At 42.4% G+C, this 22706-nt stretch overlaps 2 protein-coding genes across 3 annotated transcripts in view; one reads left to right on the top strand and one right to left on the bottom strand.

Annotated features, from left to right (window-relative positions):
* Window positions 1–22088, bottom strand: part of LRRC74A (leucine rich repeat containing 74A) — a 40106-nt gene extending 18018 nt beyond the window's left edge. The window contains exons 1-4 of the mRNA XM_064292785.1: window positions 21910–22088; window positions 12771–12943; window positions 9841–9948; window positions 8475–8571 (exon numbers count right to left, since the gene is read on the bottom strand). Of these exons, the coding sequence (XP_064148855.1) occupies window positions 8475–8571; window positions 9841–9948; window positions 12771–12943; window positions 21910–22051 (520 nt within the window). The 5' untranslated portion in view covers window positions 22052–22088. The remainder of the gene's footprint in view (window positions 1–8474; window positions 8572–9840; window positions 9949–12770; window positions 12944–21909) is intronic.
* The window catches only part of ANGEL1 (angel homolog 1), a 111161-nt gene that overhangs the window by 21273 nt on the left and 67182 nt on the right, over window positions 1–22706 (top strand). The window lies entirely within an intron of this gene.

The raw sequence follows: 22706 nt of genomic DNA, 5'->3' as shown, positions 1-22706 counted from the left end.
CTATATTGAACATAACAAAGACTTAAAGAAATAGAGAAGTTGGTGATTTGTTTCTCCATCTCGTTAAAGAATGTCATTGAGATTTGGATTGGAATTGCATTAAATGTATAGATCACTATTGGTAGAATAGACATTTTTACAATGTTAAGTCTTCCTATCCATGAGCAAGGTACGTTTTTCCACTTATGTAAGTCTCTTGGTTTCTTGCAGAAGTGTACTGTAGTTTTCTTTGTATAAGTCTTTTACATCTCTGGTAAGATTTATTCCTAAGTATTTTATCTCCTTGGGGGCTACTGTAAATGGCATTGGTTTGGTGATTTCCTCTTCGAAGTTCTTTTTGTCAGTGTAGAGGAATCCAACTGATTTTTGTATGTTTATCTTGTATCCCGATACTCTGCTGAACTCTTCTATTAGTTTCAGTAGTTTTCTGGAGGATTTCTTAGGGTTTTCTGTGTATAAGATCATGCCATCTGCAAATAGAGATACTTTTACTTCTTCCTTGCCAATCTGGATGCCCTTTATTTCTTTATCTAACCTAATTGCTCTGACTAGGACCCCCAACACAATGTTGAATAAGAGCAGTGATAAAGGGCATCCTTGTCTGGTTCCCGATCTCAGTGGGAATGCTTTCAGGCTCTCTCCATTTAGGGTGATGTTGGCTTTGTATAAATGCCCTTTATTATGTTGAGGAATTTTCCTTCTATTCCTGTTTTGCTGAGAGTTTTTATCATGAATGGGTGTTGAACTTTGTCAAATGACTTTTCTGCATCAATTGATAAAATCATGTGATTCTTGTCTTTTGTTTTATTTATGTGGTGGATTACATTAATTGTTTTTCTAATGTTGAACCATCCCCGCATACCTGGTATGAATCCCACTTGGTCATGGTGAATTATTTTTTTGATATGTTGTTGAATTCTATTGGCTAGAATTTTGTTGAGGATTTTTGCATCTACATTCATGAGGGATATAGATCTATAATTTTCTTTTCTTGTGGTGTCTTTACCTGGTTTTGGTATCAGGGATATGGTGGCTTCATAGAATGAGTTTGGTAGTATTCTTTCCTTTTCTGTGCTCTGAAATACCTTTAGTAGTAGTGGTGTTAACTCTTCTCTGAAAGTTTGGTAGAACTCTGCAGTGAACCCCTCCGGACCAGGGATTTTTTTTTTGTTGTTGGGAGTTTTTTGATTACCTTTTCAATCTCTTCTTTTGTTATGGGTCTATTTAGTTGTTCTACCTCTGTTTGTGTTAGTTTAGGTAGGTGGTGTGTTTCTAGGAATTCATCCATTTCTTCTAAGTTTTCAAATTTGTTAGAGTACAATTTCTCACAGTAATCTGATATGATGGTTTTAATTTCAGTTGGGTCTGTTGTAACATCGCCCATCTCATTTCTTATTCGGGTTATTTGCTTCCTTTCCTGTTTTTCTTTTGTTGGTTTGGCCAGTGGCTTATCAATTTTGTTGATTTTTTCAAAAAACCAGCTTTTGGTCTTGTTAATTCTTTCAATTGTTTTTCTGTTTTCTATTTCATTTAATTCAGCTCTAATTTTTATTATTTGTTTTCTTCTGGTGCCTGTGGGTTTCTTTTGTTGCTCTCTTTCTATTTGTCCAAGTTGTAAGGATAATTATTTGATTTTGACCCTTTTTTCTTTTTGTATGTGTGCATTTGTTGATATAAATTGGCCTCTGAGCACTGCTTTTGCTGTGTCCCAAAGGTTCTGATAGGAAGTGTTTTCATTCTCGTTGGATTCTCTGAATTTTTTTATTCCATTCTTAATGTCTTCTATAATCCAGTCTTTTTTGAGCAGGGTATTGTTCAGTTTCAAACTGTTTGATTTCTTTTCCCTGCTTTTCCTGTTATTGATTTCCACTTTTATGGCCTTATGGTCAGAGAAGATGCTTTGTAATATTTCAGTGTTTTGGATTCTGCTAAGGCTTGCTTTATGACCTAACATGTGGTCTATTCTAGAGAATGTTCCATGTGCACTAGAAAAGAACAGCACTTGGTTGCTGTTGGGTAGAGTATTCCGTATATGTTTATGAGGTCAAGTTGGTTGATTGTGACATTTAGATCTTCTGTGTCTTTATTGAGCTTCTTTCTGGATGTCCCGTCCTTCACCGAAAGTGGTGTGTTGAAGTCTCCTACTATTATTGTGGAACTGTCTATCTCACTTTTCAATGCTGATAGAGTTTATGTATCTTGCAGCCCTGTCATTGGCTGCATAAATATTTAATATGGTTATATCTTCTTGGTGTATTGTCCCTTTAATCATTATGTAGTGTCCTTCCTTATCCTTTCTGATGGATTTAACTTTAAAGTCTATTTTGTCCAAAATTAATATTGCCACTCCTGCTCTTTTCTGATTGTTGTTTGCTCGATATATTTTTTTCCATCCTTTGAGTTTTAGTTTGTTTGTGTGTCTAAGGTGTGTCTCTTGTAGACAGCATATAGATGGATCTTGTTTTTTAAACCATTCTGCCACTCTGTCTCTTTATTGGTGCATTTAGTCCATTTACATGCAGGGGAATTATGGATCAGTATGAATTTAGTGCTATGATTTTGATGTCTTTTTTTGTGTGTTGTTGACAGTTTCTTTTTCCCACTTAATTTTATGTGCTGAGTAGATTATCTTTATACGTTGTCCTTTCCTCTTATTTGTTGTTGTTGATTTTGTTTCTGCTGAGTCTGTATTTTTCTCTTATGAGCAGGATAGTTTGTCTCCATTGTGGTTACCTTATTATTTACCCATATTTTTCTAAATTTAAACCTAACTTTTATTTCTTTGTATCGCCGTATCTTCCTCTCCATATGGAAGGTGTATGATTACATTTCTTAGTCCCTCTTTATTATTTTAATGTTGTCTTCTTTTATATAATAACATTGCTGTTACCCTGTTTTGAGCTTTTTTTTTTTTTTTAAATAATCTTGCTTTGTTTTTTTGGATTTCCCTGTCTGGATTGACTTCTGGTTGCTCTGCCCAGTGTTCTCATCTTGGATTGATACCTGATATTATTGATTTTCTAACCAAAGAACTCCCTTTAGTATTTCTTGTAGTTTTGGTTTGGTTTTTACAAATTCCCTAAACTTGAGTTTATCTGGAAATATCTTCATTTAACCTTCATATTTAAGAGACAGTTTTGCTGGATATATGATTCTTGGCAGGCGATTTTTTTCCTTCAATTTTTTAAATATGTCATCCCATTGTCTTCTTGGCTGCGTGGTTTCTGCCAAGTAGTCCAAGCTTATTCTTATTGGCTCTCCTTTGTAGGTGACTTTTCGTTTATCCCTCGCTGCTGTTATAATTCTCACTTTATCTTCGGTTTTGGCAAGCTTGATTTTGTCTTGGTGACTTTCTTTGCAGATCTACCTTATGTGGAGTTCGATGAGCCTCTTGGATAGATATCTTCTCATCTTTCACAATATCAGGGAAGTTTTCTGCCAACAAATCTTCAACAATTCTCTCTGTATTTTCTGTTATCCCTCCCTATTCTGGTACTCCAATCACTCGTAGGTTATTTCTCTTGATAGAGTCCCACATAATTCTTAACTTTTCTTCATTTTTTAAAATTCTTTTATCTGATTTTTCTTCAAATATATTAGTGCCAAGTGACTTATCTTCGAGTTCAGAAATTCTAGCTTCTACTTGCTCAATTCTTCTCCTTTGAATTTTATTGTTAATCTTCTGAATTTCTGATTGCTGTCTGTCTATGGATTTTTCCAACTCATTAAACTTTTCTTTATGTTCCTGAATAATCTTTCTAATTTCTTCAGTTGCTTTATTTGTGTGTTCCTTGGCTTGTTCTGCATATTGCCTCATTTCCTTCCTGATGTCTTGAAGGGTTCTGTATATTAAACTTTTGTATTCTGGCTCTGGTAATTCCAAGAATGCTCTTTCATCTAGAAGATCCTGGGTTCTTTGTTTTGAGAGCCTTTTGAGGTGATCGTGGTCTGTTTCTTTATGTGACTTGATATTGACTGTTGTCTCCGAGCCATTTATAAGTTATTGTATTAGTTTATGCTTGCTTACTGGGTCATAGCTTCTTCCTTTGTTTTGTTTTGGTATACCCCTATGGGTTTCTTGAGTGAGCTAGCTTGATTATTTTCACCTTTGGAGCTCTGACGTCCTGTCCCCAGATGGCTAGAGGTGTTATCAGGTACATCAGTTTAGGAGACCATTCAGTTTTCTTGTATGAATTCAGCTCAGGTTTCCAGGTAGCTGATCATCAAGTGTGTGGTACAAGCTCTGTCCTACAGTCTAAGAGGGGCAGAGGTGGTTGGCGTATATACTGGTACCTGATTGCAGCAGGGGGTCACGCTCTGAACAAGGCAGGGAGCTGAGAACCGACCCCCGAGTGTCTCTGAGGAAAGAGCGTCCCTGTTCCCTAGAGCGTGCAGGTGGGTGGGTTCTGCAGACGGACCATGGGCACCCAAAGTTTTTGGTTGTAAGGATTGGGACGTACCAGTTATCTTTGGACCCCTGTTACGGGTGGCTGGGTGACCTGAGTGGAGCTACCAGTCCTTAGGTCCCTGATGTGAGTAGGTGAGGACCTTGTTTAATAGGCAAAGCAATGTCAAACACCAAACACCCACCTCTCCACCTCACAGCTGAAACGGTTGGAGCCTGCCAACAAGGGCCTATTTTCCTGAAATAGGCCCACACAGGTCCATGCAGAAGGGATAGGTGCTCAAAGTCCACAGATGGTTTATGCCTGGACAGGAGCCGCTTCTGTCCTGAGCTCCCCCAGTTAGTGGAGCTAGCAAATTATCTTTTCCCCAAATTGCAAATTTTTTCCTTCCCCAAGGCTGGGAGGATGGCTTTAGGTGCTCAACAGTGTCTATCTGAGGCCCAGGGAATTCAGCCGCTGAAGCTGGCTTGGGGGCAGGGGGGCAGGGTAAAATATACGCAAGTACTTAGCTTTTGCCGAAAGCGCCTTTCTTCTCAGGTTCTGGAGGTGTGAGTAGGCTGTGTGGCTGGCTGCTTCTCTGTGAGGAAACTGCGGCCAAACGCTAGTACCAGCCCGCCCCCACTCCGGGAATGGTGCCTGAGGGCTCCCCATGATTCAGGTCTGGTAATTCCTCTCCGCTTCTGAACGGTCTTTTCCTTCCCCTACCCCTCAGTTCGTTTTCTAAACTTGCCTTTGAAGCTCAGGGCTATGAGCTTGTCACAAATGTACTCATTTCACTTGTTTTTTCGGGTCTTTGTTGTAAAGAGGACTTGCCAGAAGCGTCTGTCTATTTCACCGTCTTGGCTCCCTGGTACAATCTTCTTAAGGAGCCCTGGTAGCACAGTGATTAAGCACTCAGCTGCTAACAGAAAGATCACTCTGAGGGAGAAAAGACCTGGTGATCTGCTCCCGTAAAAATTACAGACTAGGAAGTCCTATGAGGCAGTTCTACTCTGTCCTATAGAGTTGTTATGAGTCAGAATCAACTCGACAGCCTACAGCAGTCTTCTTAAAAGGAAATTTGGAAATTAATTTTTTTAAACATTTAATTGTGTTTTAGGTGAAAGTTTACACAGCAAGTTAGGTCCCCATTTAAAAATTTTTATACAGATCGTTCTGTGACATTAATTACAATTTTCACAACCTATCAGCATTCTTATTATTTTCATTCTGTTTGTTCCGTTTCCATTGATCTAGCTTCTCTGCCCTTCCTTGCCTTCCCATTTTTGCTTTTGGGTAAATGTTGACCATTTGGTCTCATGTAGTTGATTGTTTTAAGAGACACATTACTCACAGATGATATTGTTTATTTTATAAGCCAATTATTTGGCTGAAAGGTGACCTCCAGGAATAGCTTCAGTTCCAAGTTCAAAGGTTATCTTAGGGTTTTTTGTTTTTTTTTTTAGGAATTTGAATTTTGTCTACATTTTTCTCCCATTCTATCAGCGACCTTCTGTTGTGTCCCTGGTCAGAACGGTTGGTAATGGTTGCCTGGCACCATCTAGTTCTTCTGATCTCTGACTAGAAGAGTCCATGGTTCATGTGGGCCATAAGTCCTGTGGACTAGTTTCTTCTTTGAGTCTTTGTTTCCTTCATTCTCTTTTGCTCCAGACGAGTAGAGACCAATAGTTGGAAATTAATTTTTAACTTCACAAAACTGGGTGTATCTTTATATTCAGTAATTTTGCTCCTGGGTATCTTTCTAGACATACTAGAACATGTGCCCAAAAGATATATGCACAACAGAGTTCTTGGAATTATTATTTGAAAGATTGAAAAATTGGAAATGACCTAAATGCTCTCCTCCCAAATAAACTATGCTGCATCCAACCATGGAATACTACCCAGAAGTTCAAAAGAATGAGATAAACCTATTTGTTTTGTCACGGAAAGAAATCCAAGATATATTTAGAGTAAAAAAAAGGAAAACTGGAGAATAACACCTGACATGTAATAACATTTATGTTAAAAATATATACAAACTCTAATTCCGTATATTCTCTCTAGATACTTCTAATATCTCTTTGTCTTAGGTATTTTCGCTATGACATATTCAGGTGTGGATTTATTTTATTTACCTTGCTTAGGACTCACTAGAATTCCTGTATCTGAGAATTCATCAATTCTGGAAATATCTCAGTATATGTTTAAATATTGCTTCTCACACATTCTCTTCTCTTTCTGGAACTTCTTTTAGATATATTTGGGTCTACTCATTCTCTCTTCCATGTCTATTATCCTATCTTTATATCCTCTATATCTTTATCTTTCTATGCTGCAAAGACAGATAAAATATCCTTTCAGGTTATTAATTTTCAGTTCAGCTTGTTGTCGTTAGGTGTTGTCAGTTTGATTCCGACTCATAGCGACCCTATGTATAGTGGAATGAAACACTGCTGAGTCCTGTGCCATCCTCACGATTGTTGTTATGCTTGAGCCCATTGTTGCAGCCACTGTGTAAATCCAACTTGTTGAGGATCTTCATCCTTTTCAATGACCCTATTACTTTACCAAGGATGATGTCCTTCTCCAGGGACTAGTCCCTCCTAATAACATCTCCAAAATATGTGAGACTGAGTCTCCCCATCTTTGCTTCCAAGAGACATTCTGACTGTACTTCTTCCAAGACAGATTTGTTTGTTCTTCTGGCAGTCCATGGTATATTCAATAGTTTTTGCCAACCCCATAATTCAAAGGTGTCAATTCTTCTTTGGTCTTCCTTATTTTTTTTATTTATTGTCCAGCTTTCCCATACGTAACAGATGATTGAAAGTACCATGCCTTGGGTCAGGTGCACATTAGTCCTCAAAGTGACATCTTTGCTTAACACTTTAAAGAGGTCTTTTGCAGCAGATTCGCCCAGTGCAATTTGCTGTTTGATTTCTTGACTGCTACTTCCATGGGCGTTGATTAAAGTTGTCAAGAGCTTCATTTTACTTGGATCCACGATCAATTCAGCTATGTCTAGTAATTTGCTGTTGAACTTACCTATTGAGATTTTAATTTCAATGACTATGTATATATTTTTCATTTCTAGAAGTACTATTTGGTTTTTTGGGGTCTTTTAAAAATGATGTTTTGTTCTTTTCTCATGTTTTTTCTTTTTTTTTTTAATTAATGTCATTAATTGTACTTTACAGTTGGGTGTACTACATCTTAGTCTGTTTGGACAATTCCAGTTAATTAATAATGCCCTTCCTTCGTTCAAATGATAAATTATATGGTTACTTTCTTTATAGTCTATATCTGATAGTTCTATTTTCTGAAGTTTCTGACTTTGACAGCTCTTGTGATGTTCTGTTTCCTTGTGTATTTTGCAAATTTGGACTACAAACCCATCTTTAGTAAGGCTTTATCTGTGGGAATCCCTAGCACCTGGGTAGAAAGTGTGTTCTTCCAAAGAGGTTTTATGTTTGTTTCTCTTCCATGCCACAGGATACTTTTTCATGTTAATTTCTTGGCTTAGGGGTTCCAGGATGCTGTGGATAGTATGAATTCAAACCCCAAACCTGAGTGAGGGCAGGTCTATAGGTACTGGAATTCTCAAGTGACTTTTTTTTTTTTTAACTGATTTAAAACAAGTATATAATAGAAGGCTAGGTAGTAATAAATGCTATGAAGAAACATCAAGCAGGGAAACAGGAGAAGGAGTGATAGTGACAGAAGGTGGTATTTCAATAGGGTGATTGGGGAAGTCCTCCCTAAGGAGATGCCATCTGAGAGGATATGTGAATAAATAAGCCATACAGGTATCTGAGGATGGAGAATTCCAAGCTGCATTTCAAGAGGGAAGCCTGTGTGCAGAGTGAGACAGAAGTGAATGTTGAAGACAGTGGAGAAGCCAGGTGTGGCTGTGGAGTGGGAGGAAGGAGGACTGGAAGGCTTTCACAGGGTGTAGACACAGTGTTCTGGTCTCTGAAACCGAAAGGACCTGGTCTAATTCAATCAGACCCTGCATCTTCTCAGCTCCTCTCATTCCTCTCTCTCTGATTCCCAAATGTTCTCTCCCTCCTCATTCCATGGGCTCACCTGAAAGCTGAATATTCCAGAGTGAAGAGATATTTCTCTGGAGAAAGCCTGAAAGGATTCCAGCCCCTTCCAAACCAAGATCATTCTCGGAAATATTCTAAAAGGCAACAAAACACTTAAGTATGTAAAAACCCTTCCGAAGGGCCCTCATTAATAAACAATGTCAGCGTGAAGTTACTCGAGGTCTGCACCAAGGGAGGAGCCCTGGTGGCACAATGGTTAAGAGCTCGGCTGCTAACCAAAAGGTTGGCAGTTCAAATCCACCAGCTGCTCCTTGGAAATCCTATGGAGCAGTTCTACTCTGTCCTATAGAGTTGCTGGGAGCAACAGGTTTTGGTTTGCACCAAGGGAGTAGGTTTGGGGTGGGTAGGGGGCCCAGGAGGTAAGGATTAGAAGGATTGAGGCTGTGCAAAGAACATAGCTATCGAAAATCCTATGGAGGGCAGTTCTACTCTGAACCATATTGGGTTGTCATGAGTTGGAATCGACTCTATGGCAACTGGTTTTTGTTTGTTTGTTTTTTAAGTACCAGGGTTAAATTAGGCAAGTGGGAAGTCATTGAAGCCAACTTCAGGGAAAACAGACCAGCCCAAGGGTCTCACTGTGGCAGCAGAAGATGTGGGTTTGGAAGCTGGTTTCTGGCTTCCCTTCTTCCTGTTCTTTGCACAACCTCAATCACCAGGCCTTTCTTTCAAGGTGCCTCTGGGTGGATTTGAACTGCCAACCTTTCACTTAGTAGCTGAGTGCTTAACCGTTTGTGCCACCCAAGAATGCCTTAAATCAGTTGCCATCAAGTCAGTTCCTACTTATGGCAACCTAGTACTTCTGTACTAGCAACCTATAGCAGGCTCATAGGACAGAATAGAACTCTTTCAGAGGATTTCCTAGGCTGTAATCTTTACAGGAGCAAATCGCCAGATCTTTTCTCCCACGGAGCTGCTGGCGGGTTCAAACCGCCGACTTTTTGGTTAGCAGCCGAGTGTTTAACAATTAGGTCACCAGGGTGCCTTCCTAGTACTTTAGATAGGCAAATAATATTTTATAAAATTATCATGCCTTTATTTTCCTTGAAAAAGTTCACTTTAAGGCAACTAGACAGAAGTAAGATGATCTATGTAGGGGCTTATAAGGTCCCAGATGGAAATGGTTCCTTAGGGTTTCCCATGGTCACAGGGAGCGTGGTCCCCCGGCCAGCTCTCATACGTGGCACTCCTCTGAAAAGCCACTTCTAGAGGAGAGGAGCCTGCAGTGCGATCGCAGACAGCCTGGGAGCCAGTGTGGGCTTGGGCAGGAGCCTCTGGGCTGGTCTTGAGTGGGTTCCGAGCCCCGAGGTGTGGTGGTAGCAGCAACGGAGAAGGCACAGTACCAGCTCCTGGATGTAGTAGTTCTCATGCAGCATCTGCATCAGGCTGGTGACGCCCTCCTCCATCATACAATTGTCTCCCAGCTCCAGGCTGATAATAGTCGTGTTGGACTTCAGCCACCACAAGGGAAGGGGGAGAAAAACACAGAGTTGGTTGGTGACCTAAGTCAGTTCCCTGCCATGGCCAGAACTTGTCCCCTCTCTTGAACAGCCCGTTCAGATCAGAGGGGATGGAGGTGCAGGCTAGGAGTTCCAGAGGAGTAGATAGGAACAGGAGACTTGCACAGAGGATGCTCCATCTCAAGGAGCCTCGCTAGAATAATGTGCTTATTCTGGGCACTTCCCTGGGGGAATTTAGACGAGAAACGTTCAAGTAATTAAAGCCCTGAAAAGAAAGAGGTACAAGGATGAACTGGACAAATTTGAGCTATTTAGCCAGGAGGACAGAGAACCATTACCTACTTCAGATTAAGGAAAACGTGATACGTTTAATAAGGGTATTTAGCAGAAAGTTCTTGCAAGGAGGGTTTGTAAATCATTACTTTGTCTGCTTCCTTCAGAAGTCTTTATTTTAGTTGTCTGGCACTTTTTTTTTTAATCAGGAAGCTGTCTCAAGGCTGTTGGGAAGGAGCTGGACTTAAATCAGTGCTCTTTCAGTTACATCCAAACTAGCCTGCATTTCCACTGGGAGTGAAAGCAGAGGAAATTATTTGCGTTGCAGCAGGAGGAACTGGGATTAACTCTAACCAGAGTTTTTTCTACCCACCCCTTCCCACAAACCAGTTGCCGACCAGGTGATTCTGACCCAGGGCAACTCCATGTGTGTCAGAGTAAAATCGTGCTCCATAGTTGTTCAATGGTTGGTTTTAAGAAGTAGATTGCCAGGCCTTTCTTCTGAGATGCCCCTGGGTGGACTCGAATCTCTAACCTTTTGGTTAGCAGCCTGGCATGTTAACCGTTAGCACCATCCAGTGAGTTCAGTGGCAGAATTCTTGCCTTCCATGCGGGAGACCTGGGTTAAATTTCTGGCCAATGTACCTCACGCATAGCTACCACCCATCTGTCAGTGGTTGCTTGTATGTTGCTATCATGCTGAACAGGTTTCAGTGGAGCTTCCAGACTCAGACCGACTAGGAAGAAAGGCCTGGCAACCTACTTCCAAAAATCAGCCAGTGAAAACCCTGTGGATCACATTGATCCACAACTGATCACAGGGTGGTGCAGGACCAGGCAGCGTTTCCTTGCCTTGGGTGCCATGTCCACAGTGGCTAACAATAGTTTCCTTTTCCCAGAACAGAAAGGTACAGAGAATAGGCCAATCTTTGGACGCAGTGAGTGAAGTAACAAGTATGGCAAGGATCTCTAGGGGCTGTTTCCCCTTCCAAGAAAAAGGAAAGTGTGACAGTGCACGGTACTGCAATGTGGAATGGCTCACCCAGGAGCTTCATGGAATGTCTTTTGGTCTCAGCTCTCTGGGCAAAGTTCCCTGGTGCTCAAGGGCAAGGGCAATAGCTCAGGTGATCTCTCAAGTCCTCACAGGCCTAAACGTCTAGGTCTTATTTAGCAGTGTGCAGAAACCTAGCTTGCATTACCACTTCCAGAGCCACCCTAGGGACCAGCTCATTGCATGGTGAAACAGGAGGCCCAGTCACCAACTCCATCCACGTTCATGACACATGGCCCAGTTATCTACTTGTCACCCCCTGTGCTAACTGCTGAGGAAAAGATGATGATCACAGAGAATCTCTGCTCCCCAGGGGCCTTTGCCGCACTATGTGTAAGGGCATAGTCCTAGGCCCCAGAGGGACAGATACAAAGAGAATGAAGTATGATCCTTATTATCAGGGTGATTTAATCTGAGCCAAGGAAACACAAACATGTAAAAAATTAAATAGTACAGAAGGCAAATAACAGTTCGGTTGTGACACCAGAATGTCACAATGATTAATTGTCCAATGAATGATACAGAGAATCAGAGGAGAAACTTCCCCAAAACAGACACTGCTGTTACTAAGAAACGAGCGGTCCAAGTCCTGAGAGGACCTTGTCATTATTATCTATTTTTTCCAGGAAACTCATGAGGTAATGGTGTGTCCCAAACACTTTATTAATCAGTATTTCAACCCTCCGTGAATTTCACCATGGCTTTGTTCTTTTTCTGCTCTTCCCTCCCTGCTCCCCTTCCCTCCCTGCTCCCCTTCCCAAGAGAAATAGTACAATCTCGAATTTCATGTAACTTCTTAATGGTTTGTGCTAAGCACAAATGCTGTTGTTATATCCTTCTCCCTCCCTCCTCGCCCCTAAAATGAGCTATATTGAACTTTCTCTTTACCTTCCTAATTGACAGTGCTGTGCTGATATACAATTGTTAAAATTTCTGAGTGTTGTGTGTCAAGGGAGTCAGTTTTGCACATCATTAATTATAATTATATAAAGCTATGAACAGTTCAAGGTCAAGTCCTTGTTTGGCCATGCCAACCCAAGAGATAACATTATTCCTGTGGGAAAACCATCTGTTGTACAGTGTGGTCTTCAAGAATTATAACGTTCTAAAAAGCATACATCGAATGAACTAGCGAACCCTTTTATAGCAAAGGTGAACTTTGGAATTGAGACCCAGGCTAATACTTCGTAATGTGCTTTCACTCAGGCCCAAGCCCAGCCCAGCCTAGCCCCTTTCCTGGGCCCATGGGCTGGTGCCTTTGCTTTCTGAATAGGAAGGAGTATAGACTTCCAAGTCCCGGGACTCCAACAGCCTCTTTCCTAGGTGCTAAAGGGGAGTCCATGCCTACTGGAGAAACCGACTGGCAGTCAAGCAAAGCCAATGGCAGGGTGGGTGTAAAGCTTGCAATTTAAGCTTTCAGAGGGGAGACCTACCACCTTGTCAACCCCCCACCTCCTCCAAGTCTCACGTGTCCCCATGGCATGCTCACCACCAGGGCTATAGCAATCGCCTTGGTACCCTTGGGGCCCAGCCCATGGTGATTGAGGTTCATGTAGGACTCCTCCATGTTCCGGATGAAGTAGGAGACGGGCACTACACCCACCAGTTTGCAGGCCTCCAGGTACAGCTCCTTTTGTCCAGTGGTGAAATATTTCTCAGAATCTGTGAAGAAAGACAGTGTAAACTAGGATTTCTCTTCCACCTTTGCCTCATCTCCCTCTAACCCAGGCGGAACCCACTTCTGAATGCCAGCTCCGATGACAGAGGATCTGTCCCCATGGGTATGAAGTCTAGAGGGCAACTCCAATCCAGAAAGTCAGCCAGAGGTGGGAGAGGGAAACTCTAACTCCAGGAAACCCCAAATGATGTCTCCCTTTGGGTAGGAGATGAGGACCCCGGTTTTAGGCCCCAAGCTTTCCTAGGAGAAGAAAATAGCATGCCGCCACCTTCCCAGGCTGGTATATCCCATGACTGACCATCAAGGATGTGCAAAGTTCTAACCCTCTTGCCTATCTTGGGTCAACTCTCAAGGACCCAAACCAGACAAAAACAGATGGTTTTTAAGGCGGTGGGAGTCTCCATTTCAATTTCATTGTTGCTGTTAGTTGCCGTCTAGTGAATTCCAACTCACAGCAACCGCATGTGTGCAGAGTAGAAGTGCTCCATAGGGTTTTCAAGGCTGTGACCTTTCAGAAGCAGATCACCAGGCCTACCTTCTGAGGTGCCTGTGGGTGAGTTCCAACCGCCAACATTACAGTTAGTAGTCAAGTGCTTAGCCATTTGTGTACCAGGGGAGTCAGGGATAAAGCTTTACTAAGCATTTAGATAGGACCTCTCTTTAGGTAAATTCTTCACTACACAGGGGATATTTCCATCTTGCAATGATTTGTATCTTAAGAAGCCCTCTCTGTCCTACTTGGGTTTCTAGTTGGTAAATGTTTAGTAAAGCTTTATTCCTGACACCCCTGGTAGCACAAACCGTCAGGAGACCTGGTGGCATCACTGGTTAGATGTTCAGCTGCTAACCAAAAGGTTGGCAGTTGAGATCCATCAGCCACTCCTTGGAAACCCTATGCGGTAGTTCTACTCTGTCCTATAGGGTTGCTATGAGTCAGAATCGACTCAATGGCACCTAACCACAACAACAGCAAAGAGAGGTCTGGCTTTGCCCTCGGCCACTGGGAGGTGATCTCTAGGCCCCTGGAGTGTCCTGTCTGATAGGATCGTCTTTGTTGACTGGGGGCTTTGGCCAATGGAAAGTCTAACAATGTGATTTATGATGGGGCTTTAGGACATGCCGTATCAGGTCTGACCTCCGGAGGAACTGGAGACTAAAGATATTAGCCAGAACCTTTGGGAAGGCCTGGAGGTTAAACAAAGGTCAGCTATGCAGGTAGTATGTGATTGAGTCCCAGTAAAAAACTCTGGACAGCAAAGGCTCAGGTAAGCTTCCCTGGTTGGCAATACCCTGCGTATTGCCACACATTGTGGCTGGAAGGAGGTAGCGTTGTCTGCGACTCTACGAGGAGAGAATGACCAAAGGCTCGCATTTGGACCCCTCCCAGACCTTGCCTTATGCATCTCTTCCTTTGGCTGGTTCTAATTTGCATCCTTTCTCTATAATAAAACTGTACTTATACATATAACATATTCGGTGAGTTCTGTCAGTCATGCTAGTGAATTATTGAACCTGAGGATGGCTGTGGGGAATTTGTAGACAGCTGGCCCGAAATGAGAGGGGTCCTGGGGACCCCTGAACTTGTGGCTGGTGTCTGAAGTAAGGGCAGTCTTGTGGGGACTACTCCCCGAGACTGTGCGGTTTTCCCAAACTGATTACACCCCTAAGTCACCAGGAAACAACAAACAAACTTGCATTTAAGTGGGCTTTTCTGTTTTCAAAGGCTTGCGTGTCATTTTTCCTCATATAAAAGATTGTCATCCTTCTTTTACCCATGACAAATCTAGCCTAAGATTATACACAGCTGATCTGCGCTAAAGCCAGCCAACAGAATCAGATCGGGGACACCACCAATCCATCCCAACCTCCTTGGGGCCTTTATTCCTTCAGCTTTAGACCAGCCTGGCTTGTGGTCACTGGGAATCAGGCTTCCCTGGATCCTGGCTGGCCCAGCAGCTGCGCCCCCATTAGGTAAGCCCAGTCCATGGCAAGACTTCCTCTCGCCTGCTTGGGTCTATGTCTGCATCTGTTTTCCTTTGGATCCCAGGACTTTTGGCCAATCCATCCCAAACATTTCTAAGGCAGACAATGAGAGCTTTGTTGGTTAAAGGACAACACACTTACAAGGAAGCTGATTTTTGCATGCACAGCTACAAAGTGACCTTCTCTTTGGTTATAGAACAGGGTTTCTTAACCTTGGCCCACTGACATTAGGGCTGGATAATTCTCTGTTGTGAGGGTTTGTCTTGTGCATTGTAGGATATTTAGTAGCATTCGTAAGGTCGCTATGAGTCGGACTTGATTTGAAGGTAACGGGTTTGTTTGTTTTTTCTGGTCTCTACGCAGTAGATGACTCTAGCAATCTGCCTAATGTCCTCTGCGGGGCAAAATTGCCCCTGGTTGGAACCACTTTTGTGTAGGAAGAATGGCCAGCAAACTGCTCCCTTCTCCCCCTTCTGTAGCCTCACCACCAGCTTGCTACTTCCACCTAGGCTCACGCCCTCCCAGAAAGCCCTTCCTGCCCTATGCTCAGCATCTCAGCACCAGCTGCAGGAGTGCCAGGAGCCAGAGCAGCTGAGGCCAAGTTTCTATTCCAGCACAGTGTCTTGAATTTTTTTTCCTAATTTTTTTGTGTTTTAGGTGAAAATTTACAGCACAAATTAGTTTCTCATTCAAACATTTATATACACAAATTGTTTCATGACGTTGGTTATAGTCCCCACAATGTGTCAGCATTCTCCCCTTTCCGCCCTGGGTTCCTTGTGTCTGTTCATCCAGTCTTCCTGTCCCCCCCGCCCCCGCCGCCTTCTCATCTGTGCTTTTGGACAGGTGTTACCCATTTGGTCTCATACATTTGATTGAGCTAAGAAGCGTGGTCCTCATGTGTATTATTGTTTGTGTTATAGGCCTGTCCAATCTTTGGCTGAAAGAAAGGTGGACTTCAGGAGTGGCTTCAGTTCTGAATTACCAGGGTGTTCAGGGGCCATAGTCTGGAGGTTCCTCCAGTCACTGTCAGACCAGTAAGTCTGGCCTTTTTTTTGTCAATTTGAATTTTGTTCTACATTTTTCTCCACTGTATCTGGAACCATCTATTGTGATCCCTGTCAGAGTGGTTGGTGGTGGTAGCCAGACATCATCTAGTTCTCCTGGGCTCAGGCTGGTGGAGGCTGTGGTTCATGTAGTCCGTTAGTCCTTTGTGTCTTTGGTTTTCTTCATTTTCCTTTACTCTGAACATGATGGGACCAATAGATGTATCTTAGATGGCCACTCATACGCTGTTAAGACCGCAGATGCTACTCACTGAAGTAGGACTAAGAACGTTTTCTTTATGAACTGTGTTATGCCATTTGCCCTAGATGTCCCCCGAGACCATGGTCCCAAGCCCTCAGCCCCAGTACCTCTGTCCCTCAAGGTGTTTAGATGTGACTAGGAAGCTTCTATAACTTTGCCTTAGTCAAGTTGTACTGACTTCCCCTATATTGTTTTGTCTTTCTCTTCACCAGAGTTAACACTTGTCTACTATCTAGTTAGTGATTTTCCCTCCCCACTCCTTCCCTCCCTCCTAACTATCATAGACTGAGTTATATTCTATGTGTAAAACATTTAAGTTTGTGTAATAAGTAGACTAATACAATATTTATCCTTTCGTGATTGTCTTATTTCACTCAGCATAACGCCCTCCAGATTCATCCATGTTGTGAGATATTTCTCGGACTCATCATTGTTCTTTATGCGGCAGTGAACATGGGTGTGCATATGTCTATTTGTGTGACAGCTCTTATTTCTCTTGGATGTATTCCTAGGAGTGGGATTGCTAGATTGTATGGTATTCCTACTTCTAGCTTTTTAAGGAGGTGACATATCATTTTCCATAGTGGTTGTACCATTTTACATTCCCACCAGCAGTGTATAAGAGTTCCAATACCCCCACGACCTCTCCAACATTTGTTATTTTCTGTTTTTTTTTTTTTTTAAATAGTGCCAGTAATGTCAGGGCGAGATAGTATCTCGTTGTGGTTTTGATTTACATTTCTCTAATTTTAATGATCTCAAGCAATTTTTCATGTGTCTGTTAGCTGCCTGAATGTCTTCTTTGGTGAAGTGTCTTCGCCCATTTTTTAATTGGATTATTTGTTTTTTTGTTGTTGAAGTGCTGAAGTATTTTATAGATTTTAGCACTTCCTCATGTGTCTGTTAGCTTCCTGAATGTCTTCTTTGGTGAAGACATTTTTTAAATTGGGTTGTCTTTTTGTTTTTGAAATATTTTATAAATTTTATAGATTAGACCCTTGTTAGATATGTCATAGCCAAATTTTTTTTTTTCCAGTCTATAGGTTCTCTTTTTACTCTTTTGGTGAAGCCTTTTGATGAGCGAAAGTGTTTAATTTTTAGGAGCTCCCAGTTATCATGTTTGTCTTCTGGTGTTTGGGTGTTGTTAATTATGGCTCGTATTGTATTTATGCCTTATTTTAGGGCCCCTTACTGTCCCTATTTTTTCTTCCATGATCCTTATTGCTTTAGATTTTATATTTAGATCTTTGATCCATTTTGAGTTAATTTGACATCTAGTCATGCCAGCACCATTTGTTAAAGAGACTGTCTTTTCCCCATTTAATGGACTTTGGCCCTTTGTCAAATATCAGCTGCCTGTAGGTGGATGGATTTATGTCTGGGTTCTGGACTCCGTTCCATTGGTCTATGTGTCTGTTGTTGTATCAATTCCAGGCTGCTTTGACAACCATAGCTGTATATAAGATCATGTAATGTAAGACCTCCCAATTTGCTCTTCTTCAATAGTACTTTTCTTATCCAGGGCGTCTTTCCTTTCCATATAAGAGTAGCAATTAGTTTCTCCATCTCATTAAAGAATGCTGGTGGAATTTGGATCAGGATTGCATTGTATTTGTAGATCGCTTTGGGTAGCATTGACAGTTTCACAATGTTGAGTCTTCCTATCCTTGAAAATGATACGTTTTTGAATTTACGTAAGTGTCTTTTGGTTTCTTGCAGTACTGTTTTGTAGTTTTCTTTCTATAGGTCTTTTACGTCCCTGGTTAGATTATTTTCCTAAGTAGCTTATCTTTTTTTGGGAAGCATTCCGCTGCTAACAAAAAGGTTAGCAGTTCGAATCCACTATCTGCTCCTTGGAAACCCTATGGGGCCATTCTGCTCTGTCCTGTATGGTCACTATAAGTCAAAATTCACTCGATGGCAGTGGGTTTTTTTGATGAGTTATTGTAAATGGTATTGATTTCCTTTTTGAAGTTCTCTGTGTTGGTATAGAGGAATCCAACTGATTTTTGTATGTTAATCTTGTATCTTGCTACTTTGCTGAAACCTTATATTAGTTCCAGTAGCTTTCCTACAGATTCTTTGGGGTTTTCTATATACAGGGTTTTCATAGCATCTGCGATAGGAATAGTTTTACCTCTTCTTTACCAATTTGGATGCCCTTTATTTCTTTTCTTGCCTCATTGCTGTAGCTGGACTTCTAGCACAATGTTGAGTAAGAATGGTGATAAAAGGCATCCTTGTCTGGTTCCTTTTCTCAGGGGGGATGCTTTCAGTCTCTTTTCATGGAGAATAATGTTGGCTATTGGTTTTGTATAAATGCCCTTTATTATGTCGAGGAATTTTCCTTCAATTCCTATTTTGCTGAGAGTTGTCTTGAGTTTTTGGCATCAAATTCAGACCCTAGCGGTTTTAGTCCATCAAAGCAGAGCAGGTACTCCTTGGCTTTTCCCTTGGGACTTACACTGCTCTGTTCGATGCTGGCATCAGATGTGTCCAGAGTTTGGCCTTTTCTAGTTGTATTTACTATGGTTATATATGTATACATATATATATATATTTTTAACTTGTATTGTGCTTTAAGTGAAAGTTTACAAATAAAGTCAGTCTCTCACACAAAAATTTATATACACCTTGCTATATACTCCTAGTTGCTCTCCCTCTAATGAGACAGCACACTCCTTCCTTTTGCTATGTATTTTCGTGTCCACTTGGCCAGCTTCTGGCCCCCTCTGCCCTCTCATCTCCTCCCCAGACAGGAGCTGCCTACATAGTCTCATATGTCTACTGGATCCGAGAAGCTCACTCTTCACGGTATCATTTTCTATTCCATAGTTCAGTCCAATACCTGTCTGAAGAGTTGGCTTTGGGAATGGTTTCTGTCTTGGGCTAACAGAAGGTCTGGGGACCATGACCTCTGGGGTCCTTCTAGTCTCAGTTAGACCGTTAAATCTGGTCTTTTTATGAGAATTTGAGGTCTGTATCCCACTGCTCTCCTGCTCCCTCAGGGGTTCTCTGTTGTGTTCCCTGTCAGGGCAGTCATTGGGTGTAGCCGGGCACCATCTAGTTCTTCTGATCTCAGGCTGATGGAGTCTCTGGTTCATGTGGCCCTTTCTGTCTCTTGGGCTCATAATTACCTTGTGTCTTTGGTGTTCTTCATTCTCCTTTGCTCCAGGTGGGTTGAGACCAATTGATGCATCTTAGATGGCCACTTGCTAGTGTTTAAGAACCCATATGCCACTCTCCAAAGTGGACTATGACTATATTTTATTTATTAAATATTTTATTGTGTTTTAAGTGAAAGTTTACATAGCAAATTAGGTTTCCATTTAACAATTTCTATGCAACTTGTTCCATGACATTGGTTACATTTTTCATAAAGTGTTGACGTTCTTATTATTTTCATTCTTTTGTTCTCTTTCCATTAATCTAGCTTCCCTGCCTCTCCTTTGCTTATCATTTTTGTTTTAGGGTAAACGTTGACCATTTGGTCTCATATAGTTTATTATTTAAGGGAGCACAGTATTCACTGGGGGTATTGTTTATTTTATAATCCGATCTATTATTTGGATCAAAGGTAATTACCGGAAGTAGCTTCAGTTCCAAGTTCAAAGGATATCTTAGGGCACTAGTCTTTGGGTTTCTCTAGTCTCTGTCAGTCCAGTAAGTCTGGCCTTTTTTTTTTTTTCAGGAATTTGAGTTTTGTTCTACATTTTTCTCCCTTTCTGTCCAGGACCTTCTATTGTGTCTCGGTCAGAACGGTCAGTAGTAATAAACAGGCACCGTCTAGTTCTTTTGGTCTCAGACTAGATAGATGAGGCCGTGGTTCATGCAGGCTATTAGTCCTGTGGACTAGTTTCTTCTTTGAGTCTTTGGTTTCCTTCATTCTCTTTTGTTACAGACAAGACTGATAGTTGTATCTTAGATGGCTGCTCGTAGCTTTTAAGACTCCAGGCACAACTCTTCAAACTAGGATATAGAACATTATCTTTATGAATGATGTTATGCTAATTGATCAAGTTATTCCATGAGACTATGGTCCCAAGACTTCAAACCCTGTAAACTTATCCTGCAAGGTGTTTGGCTGTGTTTAGGTAGTATCCGTAACTGTGCCGCCATGTGGTTTATTGTATATATGAATATATATGCAGTGCATATAAACATGTATATACATATGCCTGCAGATACACTTGTACATGCACACCCATGTACTCACGTGTGCCTTCTATGCACATATATGCATACATTTGTATATGGTTCTGTTTTAGAGGCAGCTTGCAACAGTGCCACCACTAGGTGGGGGCATGGGAGGAATGAGATAGAAGGGGGAACCTAATGTAAAACACCCAGTGTTTCTATTGCCACTTTCTCCAACCAGGCAAAATCAGGTGTTAAGAGCAATATTAGTGGCAATCTTGAAATGGAAAAGAAGTCAGAAAAAGCATCAAGAAAATGGGTAGGGGGATGGAGAGTAGGTCTGTGTAGGAAAGTGAAGTCGTGTGTTGACCACAGTGGGGAGGGTTATGAGTTGACTCTACGTAGATGAGTTTCACAGTTTAATTTGGCAGAAGACCCTTTCCCATCTCTGCTGCTTCTGAATCACTGCCCAGCACCCAGATGCAAGAACCCAGGAGAGGAAGGGCCCCTGGGCTAGTCTCAGCCTGGGAAGTATGAGGTGGACTGCATTAGGCATGGCCAGCATCATTCTCCCCTTGCACCATGAATGTACTCCTTGGCACTCCCCTCCTTGGGGAAACTAGGAGGAAGAAGAGGGTGGAAGTGTTGTCTGCAATAATGGAGTCTGCTCCAGCAAAGCCAGCCCCTAGGACACACTTAGATTTGCCTGGGGGAGACTCCAAGCATTCAAGTAGGGGAAACTAGAGCTCTAAGGGGGTGGAGGAAAGTGACCCAGATGCAGATGGTCCGCAGAAACACTCCAGAGCCCCTGGAATATGGAATATGGAAGGCAGATCGGCAGGGTGGGGTGAACATGAGATCAGTGAACCACGAGATTGGCAAGTTCCTGGTGGCATTGGGCAACTCACGTGATCTCTTTGAGCCTCAGTTCCCACCTCTGTAAGAAAAACAAAAAAACCAAACTCATTGCTGTCAAATTGATTCTGACTCATAGCGACCCTATAGAACAGAGTAGAACTGCTCCATAGGGTTTCCAAGGATGTAATGTTTATGGAAGCTGACTGCCACATCTTTCTCCCTTGGAGCATCTGGTGGCTTCAAAGCACTGATATTTTGGTTAGCAGTCAAACGCTTAACCACAGTGCCACCAGGGCAGTGTGTAAGTTAGTTAAGAGGGGTATGATAATGGCGACCTCTTGGGGCCATTGCAAAGATCACGTAAGATGCCATATATGGAAACATTAGAAAACCAGAAATCCCTGTTCCTTTATTGGTTCAACTTTCAACAGGCTAATGGAGGACACAGTGAGGCAGGCTGTGAGCTTGGGCAGGCCAGCCTTGAGGAGGACGTGACATAAACTCTGCACAGGCATTTCTGGCCACATTCCTGTTACAGGATGTCCTGCTGGGCAGGGCCATGGCCACTGAGGAAAGGAGTGATAGGGCAGCTCCCGGGAAACCAGATTCCTCCAGTTTTTGAGGAAGGAGGCCAGCCTGACGCCACTCCTAGATACCCCCTCACCTTCGATCTCGAGGTCTGTTTCTGAACTCTCTCGGGCTGGTTTCTCTTTTTCAACAGTCAGCGGGACTTCAGCCTCACAGTAGAGTGTGTCATCACTATCTTGTGATGCCGGCACAAGCTCGTTCTCATCTGGAAGAAACATTCATTTCCTTGATTCTGGGAATGCATCTTGCCACCAGATTCCCTCCGTCTCTGCGTCCTTCCTCTGGGTCCCAGGTCCTGGCTGGGAATCAGTCTTCTGTGGCTTGGGCAGAGGGCCCCCAACCCCTGCTAGGGAGACTGTGTTCTGCAAGCCCTCCCTTCCTACCATAGGGTGGTTTGCCACTGAATCCTCTATGGTCCGTGGGGTCTCAGGAGATCTGCTGCTCCTGCCCCCACTTGTTGTTTAGGGCCTACCTCGGAGATCAGCTCCTTGCTCCCTCTTTTGGCTTCTTATTTGGGTGGGGTCAGGGTCTGCTGTTATTCTTTCTGGTGAAGGGATGTGTCCTAAAGCCTTGTCTCCCTCATTGTCAGGCACAAATGGTGGGGGCTGGAGGGAGGGAGGCAAAGGACAGGGGAGATGGTGGCTTGGCTCAAATGTAAAACAAAATGGAACGGGAGCAGTCCAGGCAGTAAGAGGGGTAACTTCATTCTTAAAAATTTGACCTAGCTTCTCTTCCTTCCAATCCAAAATTTATTTTATGACCAGGAAGAAGAGGGGCTTGCAAAATCTGCCTCGGATTGGAATTAACTGCTATACAAATCCTGTTTGAGGGGAGGTTGGTGAGGACAGCAGAGCTTCCCTCACGTCAGTCCCC

Source organism: Loxodonta africana, chromosome 10 (assembly GCF_030014295.1).
Source record: "Loxodonta africana isolate mLoxAfr1 chromosome 10, mLoxAfr1.hap2, whole genome shotgun sequence".
Taxonomy (NCBI): domain Eukaryota; kingdom Metazoa; phylum Chordata; class Mammalia; order Proboscidea; family Elephantidae; genus Loxodonta; species Loxodonta africana.
Note: the sequence above shows the minus strand (reverse complement) of the source record. Positions and strands in the feature narration are given on the sequence as shown.